Source organism: Ctenocephalides felis, unplaced genomic scaffold (genome assembly GCF_003426905.1).
Source record: "Ctenocephalides felis isolate EL2017-DRISC unplaced genomic scaffold, ASM342690v1 CF-g0.4_SCAFFOLD_00435, whole genome shotgun sequence".
Taxonomy (NCBI): Eukaryota; Metazoa; Arthropoda; class Insecta; order Siphonaptera; family Pulicidae; genus Ctenocephalides; species Ctenocephalides felis.
Window position 1 is genome coordinate 4,186 of NW_020536589.1, and position 13,312 is coordinate 17,497.

General features: G+C 32.4%; 1 protein-coding gene across 1 annotated transcript; it reads right to left on the reverse strand.

Annotated features, from left to right (window-relative positions):
- Positions 1 to 5,484: 5,484 nt before the first annotated feature.
- On the reverse strand, positions 5,485 to 8,658 carry LOC113365048. Its single transcript, XM_026606855.1, has 3 exons — positions 8,565 to 8,658; positions 8,275 to 8,489; positions 5,485 to 8,046 (listed from the first exon to the last, which is right to left on the reverse strand). Exons 1-3 carry the CDS (start codon positions 8,656 to 8,658, stop codon positions 5,485 to 5,487), a joined length of 2,871 nt encoding a protein of 956 aa, XP_026462640.1.
- Between the last annotated feature and the right edge of the window lie 4,654 nt (positions 8,659 to 13,312).

Consider the following 13,312-nt stretch of genomic DNA (forward strand, 5'->3'; position numbering starts at 1 on the left):
TATGCTTTCCACTTCTTCTATTTCTCTATTATTTACTTTAATATTTAGTTTAGTGTCCTCGGTATTTTTTCTATGTTTGAAATATATGTATTTTGTTTTATCAATGTTAATTGTTAGTTTATTTTCAGTTAGCCTTTCGGTGTATATTTTCATATCTGTGTTTATAGTATCTTCGAGTCCTTTTTTTATCCTTATCTGCATGACAGTATCGTCTGCAAATAATATGTATCTTTCCTTTAATTTTGCGTCTTTAAGGGGGGTATTCTACTGTAGAGTCATGAATTTCGCCCGGTTTTTGAAGCGCTGTATAAAGGAAACAAATAATATTTTTACTATCGATTTTTTTATCATTTGTTTATTGATATTTTATTATTATATAAAAAAATTATTAAAAAAAATAATTAAAATTCACAAAGTTATGAGCCGTCAAAGTGGGGGTTCCCAAAAAAAGAGGGTGTCCTGGCGTGCATGATTCCAACCCTCCTGGTGATTTGAAACATAAAAAATAGATGGATTCTTAATTATAATAGATGTCGCTATCGTATGAACCTTGGATAAGCTGAAAAAAAAATTTTTGTTCGAATGGCGGCAGTTTGAAAAAAAAAATTAGTTTTTTTCATGTTTTTTTAACAATTCCAAATTTTAAAAAAATACTAAATGAAAAGTTATAGTTTTGGGCAAGGTCCATACGATAAAGCCATGTATAGAGAAGATCCTCTCCAAATTTGAAGTAAATCGGTTCATTAGAACTCGAGATATCCTTACCGCCAGCTCGAAAAAAGTAGTTCCGAGAAAAACGCGTTCAAAGTTTTGAGACAAGTCGGACCCGAACCGAGGCCACGTCACTAAAACGGCTATAACTCAGGAAATAATAATAATTTTTGAAAAATCCTTTCAATGACATATTTTTGAATAACTAAACTTTGAAAATATGAAAAAAAAATTTTTTCGATTTTTTCAAAATTCTACAGTAGAATACCCCCTTAAGGTTATTGGTGTATAATAGATATAATAAAGGTCCTAATACAGAACCTTGTGGGACTCCACAGGTTATTCTACATCTTCCACTTGTGAAATTTCCCACATTCATCCTTAGTACCCTTTCCATGAGGAATCTTTGATAATGCTGTAAGAAAAACCCTCTACACCCAAATCTATTAGTTTATTGAGTACTGATGGTATTAGTCAAATCTATTAGGGCACCTTGTGTATTTGATGAAGGGAGGAAACCATATTGATGTTTATCTATTTTTTGAATGAACAAATTTAGTAATCTTTCTTTAATTATTTTTTCATATATTTTCGAAAATGTATTAGTTATTGTTATGGGTCTGTAATTATTTGGATCTGTTTTGTTTCCTGTTTTAAAAATTGGTTTTATTGTAGCTGTTTTGAGGCACGATGGAAAAGTACCTCTTTTTATGCAGTTGTTGATTAAAAAAGTGAGTAGAGGAGCTATTTGATAAATTATTTTTTTTATAATTTTGCTGTTATTGCTTGCTGTATATTAAGAAAAAACATTGATCATCATATCATAGATAGACCGAAGGAAAGTAATATTCATATAAAATAATATACAACTAGCTGAAAGTGGAATTCTGTCTTGAGGCAATTATGGCATTGTGCCTTAAGGCAAATTGCTGGAACTTCCCGTACCGTAACGAAATGTTCGTGGAATACTGAATGTTTTCAAATAGATTATTATAAATATTGTAACATTGTGTAATACTTATAAGAATTATATAAACTGAATTGCAGAGTTGAAATTATTTGTAAAGTATAAAAGTTGAAATTATTTGTAAATAAAATCTGAAATATTTTCGAAAAAACTAAAAAAAAAAAAAAAAAAAATGAATTTTTTTTCCAAAATCAATTATTTTGTTAAGACAAGCAGAACGTTCTTTGAATCATTTAAATCGGACGCTTAGTTCTCTCAAAAATTGCCATTTTTTACATATTTAGCTCCGTATCTTCAAAATGGCTGGGCCTGCCTTTGCCAAAAACTAATAAACACTTCTCCCAATCATTACTAATTGAATGTTTTTTAGATCATTCAAATTGGATACTCCGTTCTCTCAAAAATTCGATTTTTATTTTCTGCACTCTTTGCTCCATATCTCCGAAACGGCTGGACCTGCCTTTGCCAAAAACTAATCAGCTCTTTTCCCTATCAATAGGAATCGAATGTTTTTTGAACCATTCAAATCGGTTAATCCGTACGCCCGAAAACGTGGACGAAAATTTGTATCCATACATACATACACACTCACACACACACACACACACACACACACACACACACATCCATTTTTTCTGAGGTATGCCAAAACGTTCAGAAACCTTCAAAACGTCGAGAAATGTAAAAATTTTCAATTCCGATTTTCGGCCCATTACAATAACTTACCCTACGGGAAGTTAAAAAATGCAAAAAAATATTGTTTATTTACTAAGTTAGACTTTGTTTTTTGTTTGACAGTATTTGTATATTTGGCTTAAGCTTTGTAACACACAGTTTTAATTGATCCTTTAAATGTGCATTTGTAATTTGCGTTCTTAAATTTGTTTTTTTTTTTAACATGAGAGAAAATGTCTCGCGTTTTGCTAAATTCGGTTCGGTAATTCCGAACCTGGGAAGTAAACAGTGACCTTGTTCTCGAAGGCATGGAGATTCAACAGTATTTTTTAAATATTTAGATGGAATTGTTTATAGATTTCTTGCTGTATAATCTCCAAGTAAAGTGGCATTTTGCTGTTTATTGTTTAGAGTGCATTGCTTGCCGTAGTGCGGCATGCCTTATTATTTAATACAGTTCTTTCCTGGTCATCTCTGGAGATTCCTTTGATCACTAGCGCCAAGTCATCTGCATATGCAACACAACAGATCCCTGTTGACTTCTGCGTTTTCCTCTTAACTATTTTGGTGTTGCCTGTTGCATAAGAATTTCTCATTTTAAAGTAGTCCTTAACTACATTTTCCATGAGGCTGCTCAATTTGGCCTGCTATGGCGGGCCACCATAGTTATCAAAGGTTTATACACATATTCATTTCTATATACTTTGCGTGGATGCGCTCTACTAATATTTTCTCTAAGACCTTACCCATCACTGCAGAAGGGCAGTGATGGAAAAGCGGTATGATTTTGCTGTCTCTTCTGTCTGTTTTCACTCCCTCTTTTGGGAATTCAATCGACAGGAAAACTACCTTCTTGGAAGCAGTTATTTAATATGACTATTAGATAGAATTTCTTCTTTATTTTCAAAAGGCAGTTCAAGTGAGAATTGGGGAAAGCCTTCTTGTTAAGTTTATCATACACAATTTTGTATACTATATCCTAAGGGTCTTCGTTACCTACGCTGGTTACAGAGCCTCTCCATGAAGTAGTTTTGTGTTTTCTTATTTCCCTAACGTATCTATTTCTTGCCTTTTTGTAAGCCTGTGCTTTGTTCAATATATCGTCAAGGCATAGTCTCTTGGCCCGCAATAATATCAAAAAATGTATAAAGAAATCCAAAAGTTTGTTAAAGTATCAAATCGTGCAGTCAATGTTGGAGCTGCAGTATCAAGTATGATGGTAGTAAAGATTAATTTTAAAATTTTCTTTTGTAGTCAATTAAATGTCTTCATCTCCTACATGCTAATTTGTTGTCGGTGGCGTCGGCGACATACACTAATTTCAGCAGGAAATTCTGGCTCCGTTTTTAATGCTTCATAAAGTTCATTAGCCAATTGCAAATAATTTTCGAAACTTTCATTATTTATAATGCTTTCGGAAAATTTCAATACTTAATTGATTCAGTACACGAACTAACATTCCAAGCAACTTTTTACGTCATTTTGCTAAAAAGTTCAGATTTCTGCACCATATCTCTTTCTAACAATTCACGCTTAAAGCCAGTGTCAGATGGGAAAAATGTTACACATGCGTGGATGGGCTGACAAATGATTTACCTAATTAAATAGTCTACACAAGTGAAAGCAAATCTTGCACTATTCGCATCTCATACAAGAACTGTTACATGCTTGATTAGCCTGTGTAACCACATATGATGATAAATTCCACTGTTTATCGGAAATAATTTGTATCTGCTTTATATTTTCACTTCTCTTATGCCTTTTTATTGTCTCTCTCTGTCTTGTTAATATACGAGTTCAATTTATTCTTTTATTTCTGCAACAAAAGGTTTCCACTTCAGTTCTTCACACCATATCAATGGCCTTATCCATTCTCTTACTGTACTTCCTTCCCATGACTCGTTTCTTCATTTGATTATGATGGCTTTCTAAGAACATGTTAGTGTTAATCCCTAATCCTTTCCTATAGCAATATGCCCATGTAGATTCACGGTAGCACTAACCTTTCCTAAAATATGTTACAAATGATTTTGTATCATCATCTCCCTCAAGCTCATCCAAAAATTTATTTAAACTAGTCCTGAATTTCCCCAAATTTCTCTCTCATCTAAAATCATTTTTATCAATTTCTCATAAATTAAGTCTCTCTTTTCTCTATTAACAATCTTGGCAGCTGCTGCCCTCTTTCAACTCCTAGTCACGTGCCAAGAACACAACAGTTTATGCTGTGGAGCACCCATGACAGAGGACTAAGCATTGAAATATGCTGGTCAGTCATCTGTCATGAATGACTTTGTATTGATTTTACCGACTGCCTTAGAGATTTCTTCAAAAAATATTTTACACGTTACTTCACCTTGTCTGTTTGCAAAAAATGCAACTGGAACTCCGCTTCCAAATTCATCAATCACCATTAATGTACGCAACTGTTTGTTCCATGGGCGGCATCAAAGCATATTCTGTCTGTGCCAAATTCCTTCAACATTCCGCGTCTGCTTCTTAGTCATTATTATTAACATATAATCTTCCTTTCTAAGCTCATAATCAACAGTGTTGACATTTTTATGAAACAATACTGAAAATTCATACCCAAAGGTTCACACTGATATAATCAGTTGGGTGTTTGTATGTACGGTATGGTTTTAAATTTATTTTCTTATGTTCCACAAATCTTTACTGGAGACTAAAGAAGCTTTCAGTGGTAATTTATTAGTATACGATGCTTCAGGTATATTACCAATGATAACAAAAATCCCTTTGATATGTCTCTGTAATTTTTTATCCATCCGAATATATTTAGCAAGTTTTTGATGTCCCAAATGCGTCTTCCAGTAGTAAACAACCACATGACCATCATTGGAAACTGTTGATACAATTCGAGAGGGACATGCTTTCCCAATCTTTCTACTATTGAAAATCTTTGACAATCTGCCTGTGCGTTCTCGACAACGTATATGATCTTTATAGTTTTTTTTTTTTTTTATTTATTTAAAATGGCCTCGACTTCTTAGTAATCCAGCCATTACAAATTACAATACAAATATAAATATAAACTAAGAAGAAAATTAAAATTAAAATTCACAATACCAATACAGACTAGTTACAATAAACAAACCTAAAAACATCCTACTCTATAACCTTATATTGGATTCATTTACAAAGTCTATCAGTATTCTGTACAAATCAATGTTATTACTACTAATGATGAACCTAGCATTTATAGGAAATGACACATTCCGCTGTTGAAGCTTTTTAAACAGAATTATTCGTTGCCTTTCATACAATGGACAACTCCACAGTAAGTGATCTATTGTGTCCAGTACAGTGCTGCACGAACAGAACGGGTCTTGTTTTATTCCAATCCTAAATAGATGAACGTTATTCTTCGTGTGCGCCAATCTTAATCTGCATATTGTAGATATCTCTCTTCTGTTCCAGTTCAATTTTTCAAACCATGTGTTTCTGGACACTATCGGTTTACACGGTCGGAATAATATTCCTTTTGACGCTGATTCGAGATCAAATATTTTTTGCCAATGCAACATCCCCATTTTTGTGATCTTTCGTTTCAGATCCACGGCAGGAGCTTTTTTAATTAAAGTGGCTGAGTTTTGTGCCTCTCTGGCCAGGCTATCCGCGATCTCGTTCCCGGTGATATTGTGATGGCCTCTTATCCATACTAATTCGATCCTGTAGTTATTGTTGTTTAGCTTTTCTATTTTTTGTAAACAGTCGAATATTAAAGGATTGCCATAATCTTTCGGCATATTTAAGGCATGCAGTGAGGACATGCTATCAGACAGAATTATTGCCTTCTTTAATTTATGTTCCTTAATTAGGTCTAGCGCACTGTTGATAGCCGTCAATTCTGCAGTAAATATTGATGCCCAATCTGGGAGTTTAATTTGAAGCTGTAAATCCTGGCTTGGTATGTATACAGCACAGCCAACGCCGTCATCAGTTTTTGAGCCGTCCGTATAGATTTGTATATACTTTTCCCATCTAGTGTTCAATAAGGCGTGCAATTCCAGATTGATTATTTTCTTATCCATATTCTTTCCAATGACTAATTCGTCTGATAGGTGTATATATTTTTTGGGAATTGTTGCTTTCCAAGTCACTGTGTAGTACGCCAATCTGTTGCTTATTATGATGTTATCTTCTAAAGACTTTAATGAATGGAAACCAGCAACTAGCGGAGGGATCGGTTTATTAAACCAGTACCTATTATTGAAATGCCGAACTGCCAGTGCCTCTAACTGATCTTGAATCCATGAATGATCAAAATTGAATTTTTTGATCAAGAATCTATTCGTTAGTACTTGTTTTCTTATATCTAAGGGAGCTTCCCCGGCTTCAGCTAATAAAGAGTTAGTGGGGGTTGATTTTAAAGATCCCAGACATGTTCTTATGGCTGCGAATTGCGCTCTACTCAACTTTTTATATAAGCCTGCAGACAATCCTCCATAAATTTGACAGCCATAGTCGAAATGGGGTCTAATGATAGCTTTGTATAAAGAAATACATGCATTCGGGTGTGTACCCCAGCTGGTGTTACATACTCTTTTGAGTAAATTAATGCCTTTCTCGCATTTGAATAATATCTCGCTTATGTGCTTATTGAAATTTAATTTTTTATCAAAAGTCACACCCAGGATTTTAATGTTTTCTAATAATTCGATTCTTATTGTGTCAATATCTATTTCATGCATATTTTTGGGACGTCTATGCCTGGTAAAAAATATGCTTTTGGTCTTCCTCGGTTCCAAAGCAAGTCTATTATTCCGCATCCATTCCAAATCTTTTGATATGGCATTAGCTATTTCTGTTCTACAATGCTCTACTGAGTGAGAAACTGTGTACATAATCAGATCGTCCGCATATTGTAGCTTTTTGACTCTTGTCCCTTCTGACGATATAAAGTCTGCCATATAGATGTTAAATAGGAGAGTATATGATGTCCTTGGCCCTATTAGACGGTTCTTATTTCTCACGTAAATTTTCCTATTGGATAGTAGTGACATTATAATAATAATAATATTGTCTGGGATCTTATAATTATGTAGCTTCTTTTTGAGAATATTATGATCAACATGATCATATGCCTTTTCAATATCGGCCGTAACTAGTAGCACTTCTTTATTATCTGACAATGCACTATAAAGATCTACAATTAGCTCGCTTAACAAGTCGATTGTACCTTTTCCTCTCCTAAATCCGAATTGATATTTATTTAATATACCCTTTCTCTCTATGTACCATTCTAATCTTTTTTTTAAAATGTTTTCAAAGATTTTCGTGAGACAAGGAAGAAGCATTATTGGTCGATAGGATTTATGATCACTTGGATCTTTTTGCGGTTTTAGTATTAGCACTAGCACCGCAATTTTCCAATCTTCCGGGATCCAACTTGAATTTAATATAAAGTTGAACATTTCAACTATTATACGTTTAAATGCTTTGGGGCATTCTTTAATCATAATGTATGTGATGTTATCAAATCCTGGAGAGCTATTTCTTTTGTCTTTTAGAGCCAGTTCTAGCTCCTCATAATCAATGCGTCCTTCGATTTCATGAATTGCGTAGTCATCACTTGCTTCTTCTGCTTGGACTTGGGAGTATTGTACGGGACCAGGTACAAAGTCAGGCGTGTGGATCTTCAAAATTGTCTCGCAGAAATTGTCACTCACTTGCTGAATTGGGGAGTCGCCATTATTTTTATTATTTAATCTTTTTACAATATTCCATAATTTATTAATGTTTGTATTTCTATTGATGGAATTCACGAATTCAAGCCATTTTTCTCTTTTTTTTGTTTTAAATGGTTTTCTAGTCTGTGCTGTGATTTTTTGGAGCTCCAGGTAATTTTTGTAGTTGAATTGAGCTTTTAGTCTCTTAAATGCTATTCTTCTTTTTCTAACTTGAATTTCGCATTCGTTATCCCACCATAAAGCCGGTTTGAATGTATCCGATCTTGGTAATTTATACTGTTTGATAGTGGCTGCATTATTTATTGTTTCTTGAATAAAATTATACATATCTTCAGAATCATTTGGAATGTATGATGTCTCTAAAGTCTCTTCGATATATAATCTATACTCATTCCAATTTGCCTCCTTAGTCATCCATTTTCTGCCTGTAATTGTAAAATATTTATATTATCCATTTTTGGTTGGTATTTGTTATAATTATTTTTTCACTATTTTCTGACTTTCGTTAGAATTGACTACACTTATTTTATTGAGTATTTCATCTTTATCACGATTATCTATACCTGTTTTATTGTTCTGGTTTAAGTAATTCATAATGGTATGTGTATCCCATTTTAACTTATATCAATTTCATCTATCTCTTTACTTTCTTTATTTCTCTCACATTCTATTTTTTCTCGAAGTTTCAAAGCCAATTCTATAAAATGATTTAATTGTCGTTTATTTTCTTCCTTTTTATTGGTCTTATTACTGTTTAGGCTTAGTTGTTCTTGGTTTCTTTTTTCAGGTTTTTCATTTATCTGGTTTCTGTTATATCGATTGATCGGCCTCAAGTATTCTGTTTGACGTTTATACATAATATTTCTTGGTTTATTCATTAACATTAATCTGTCTTTGTCGATGTTAACTTCTTGTTCATCTAAACTATTCAATAATTCATATTTATTTTTATGCCTGTGTGAATCCATTTCGGTATTGCCATTTAGTCTCGGAAACGATGAATTAAACCCCGGATTGTACGGGTTGATCTTAGCAGCCTCAGCATATCCTTTTTTCCACATCCTGTTTTTAGCTTCAAGATAAGATATGTTATGTAGTGCCATCATTTCTTTTATTTCTTTATTTGCTTTGAAGAATTTACATTCTTTGTCGTTTGCTTGATGGTTTCCATGGCATACTGCACATATAAAGTCTGACACGATATGGCAATTTTCATGAGAGTGTTCTTCTGAACAATATCGGCATCTTATCTTGCTTTTGCATTGGTTTTTTATATGTCCATAACGCCAGCATTTGTGGCATTGCATTACAGATTGAATGTAAGGACTGACAGCACACCTAACCGAATACATTGAGACGTATTCTGGCAGATAGTTACCCCTGAACACTATTTTTACCATTTGCGATTTCATATTTGTTTTTTCTAAGTTTCTTTTTTAATGCATTTGACCTCTAATATTTGATATCCGATCTAATAACATCCATGATTTCTTGCTCGTCCATGTCGGGTTCAACGTTAAAAATAATGCCGGTTCTGTATAATTTGTGTCTTGGGATGTACGTTCGTATATTAAATTGTTCCAAAATTTTCTCTTTGATTAATTTATTAGCATAAAAGTAGTCTTTAAATACTAATTTGATTTTGTTTCTCCCGATCTTTGAGATATCTATGATATTTTTGCTTATGTTAAGCGATTGTTTGAATATCAATCTGCCTAAAGCTAGATTATGAAATCTGCCAATGCTTTCGTTAGTTGATTCCGCAAAAACCGTATACGGTCCTTCATCATATGGTTCATAATAATTAATTTCTTCGTTTATTTTATTATTTCTAGTGTTAACTTCATTTGTCATATTACTTTCTTCATCCATCATTTCTATCCAACTTTTACTTTTTTCAGTACTGCTGCAACCTGGATTATCCTCCATATTTTCATTTAATGTTGTTACTTTGTCTTTTTTAGAATCCAATTTTAACAATTTCTTGATTAATTCTTCGGGTACATTAACCATTTTTTAAACTAGCTTTATTCTTGCTTCTTTTATTGTTTTTTCGCAACATAACTTTATTGTCTTCACCATTTGTATTGTTTAAATTCACTTGATTTATCGATGTATTAATATCACTCCGCGAGTTATTTTCCACATTGCTTGGCAAAACTGTTGTATCTAAAAATTCACTGTCGCTTTCTTCCGAAAAATCACTTATCATCACCTCATCATTATTTATAACATGAATCGATTTACCTATTTGGATACCTGTTTCAACCTCCGTGCTATTGTTTTCCTTATCTATAACTGCAGGTATTGATGCCCCGCCGGGTTCAAACGGTTTATACTCCATTACTTATGTAACTCTTTTATTGTAGTTACTAGCGCTTCGATCCGTTCCGTTCGGTTGCTCGAGCTCGAATGATCTATTATAGTTATAATACAGAATTGTACTCCCATCGCTCATTTTGTATCCTGCAGTATCCTTAACATAGCTAGATATACTGTTTTGTTCCATTTCATCTTTCCATATGTGAAAATCTGTAGACAAGTATGATATTATAAAAAACTGTATTGACAATATCCATAAATAATTATGTACAAACCATAAAACATCGAAAACCCCTTCGATAGAAAAAAATATTGAGCTCCCCTAATTTTTCTAACAATTTAATTTAAATATACTTAACTAAAATTATGCCAAATAATACACAATATTTTGAAAAAATGTACATACAAACATAACTATTCATTATAAGAAAAAAGATTTTGAAATTTAATGAAAACAAATAATAGAATAATAATTAACAGAATATTAAAAAAAAATTAATGCGACGGTTGAGCTTGTTTTTTAGAAATTCATCATATTTCTCAATGACAAATGGATTTCTAATCCATTCTTATTTGGGCATATCTAGATCTTTAAAGTAATGCGAAATTTTGTCCTCAGAGTAGTCATATGATTGATAAGATCTTTACTTACATCTATTTCATCAGTAACAGAAGTAATTTTAAAGGTGGGAAACATGTCAAAGTTATTAGTTTTCATCCTAGCTATCCACAGTTTTAATTTTTTCATAAAAGCCGTAATCTTGTCTTTCTGAACAAATCATGAATTTCAAATCATGAGATCTTTGCATTGATTTAGTTAAATCGCATAGTCTTTGAAAAATATCAACTAGAAATTCAGTCAAACACATTTAATTTTATACGCAAAATGTTTAACGCAAACAATACTATTTATATTTAATAAAAATAAATTTTGAGAATCTCACAAATATATATTGCTTTCTAAACTTTCCACCAATAACTTTCCATCAATTAAAAATTGGCAACATAAAGTTACATAATATTTATTAATTTATTTAGCAGATAATAATATATAATCTTCAAGTGGACTCACATAGAAACGCCGGTATACACCGATGCATTCAAATATTACAATATAATCATAGAACAATGTTTTTTGCACTGTTTCAAATAAAAATTATTTGAATACTTGTAGTATTTAGAAAAAACTATATTATTTGTAATAATATAGAAAGAAAAGTATAGAAATATATAGAAAGTAAAGAAAAAGCTAAAAATACTACTAAAATAATTTAAAATTATTTTCAAAATACAATACTGTTTATCACTGCTATATGTAATTTATTCAACTTTTTGATGCAAACTGAGTCATTGTTTATAAAATAGCCTGTGTCTCACAGAGTATGTTTGTCCACTGAGGTGGACAGCCGTCCCCAAAGGGTTAAAATAAGATTCTACAGCAGCATTCGAATGCTAATGTGATCTCTCATTGCCGAGCATCAACCCAGACCACAGTGGCAAATTTGGGATATACTACGATAATTAGAAAACCCGGACAGTAAAAATGGTTTTTGATAACTTTCGCCATGCTCTCTTCAGTTTTGCACATGATGTCGAGAAATTCCTTATAAAATCGACTGCTTTGGTAAAATATTTTGACTCGAATTAGCTCTTCTATTATTTTCAAATCAGTGTTGACTAAAATAGTTTTTTTTCCAATTACTGTATTATTGTCTTTAATTTGAGCAATTACTATAATAATAACAATAACAATAATACTAGCTGTCTAAATGCACGCAATATGAGCAAACATTTTTCGAGCATAGTTCAAATCTCGAGATTGTTCGCCTAAAAGTATATAATTGATTTTACGGCGAATATATTAAATCTCGGTTGCCGTTAGCAAATTTTTTAGCATGATATGATAGTCTCTTCGTAAAATGCTACAATTATAATGTTTTCTTTATATATTTTTGTTAAGGAGGTGGAGGCATTCATATTATTTTGAAAAATTTGAGTCTATTATTAGTGAGACTTTATGAGAAGGGGAGGATTGAGATAACAAAACATTCAAAATTGAGACAAAATTTTATATAATAAATATAAAACTCTTTAAGTCGAACAGAACATAGAAAACATTTGAGTTTTTAGTTGTATTGTGCATGGGCCATACCTATAAATATTTGTTCGATGTCCATCGATTATGTACAAATAAAATTGTCAGTAATTGTAAAATAAATTGTTGTTGCGAATTAATGCGTTCGTTTAGATAAGACTTGTTGTGATGACATAAGATCTATCAAATTTATAGTCTTTGTAGAAGATTCTGTTTGCCTACTTTCCAATATAATACCCTCGATCTTCAATAGAATTGCTCGGTGCAATTCTACATTTGTGAATGATTTTAGTGGTTTGTCTAAATGTTCGGGTATTATTACATATATTGCTCAGTGGGTTCAGGAAGAGGACCCTTCAAAGTTTGTCAGCTTTTCAAGGACTTTGAAAGCTGCTTCAGAATCGAAGTCCCGCTTACTTCTCTTTCTACGTTAACTGGTTGTTTCTTGTTCATGTGGAGATGTTGGTGTATCATCCACTTCGGTAAATGTGGTAATATCATAATCGACCTTTATGGGATATTCCCATTTCAGACGATATACATTCTGTGGCATTGCTCTAAAAATAGCATTAATTTTGTATTCTAAAATGAAGTAAAAAATATGCACTTCACTTCAACATTAAGCTCATTTAATTTATTATCAATTGTTTAATATTCTGCTATTATTAGTAAGTGCACTTACCGAACTCTGTGATTCCTGAAGCTGAACCAAAGGTTCAAAGAGTTTCGACTTTTTCCGCGGGGTCAAAAATGTCTCCAGAAACTGTCAACTATTGAAATCCAAGGCTTGGTTATAAACCTGAAAGTAATTTTAAAGTTTAGTTAGGTATT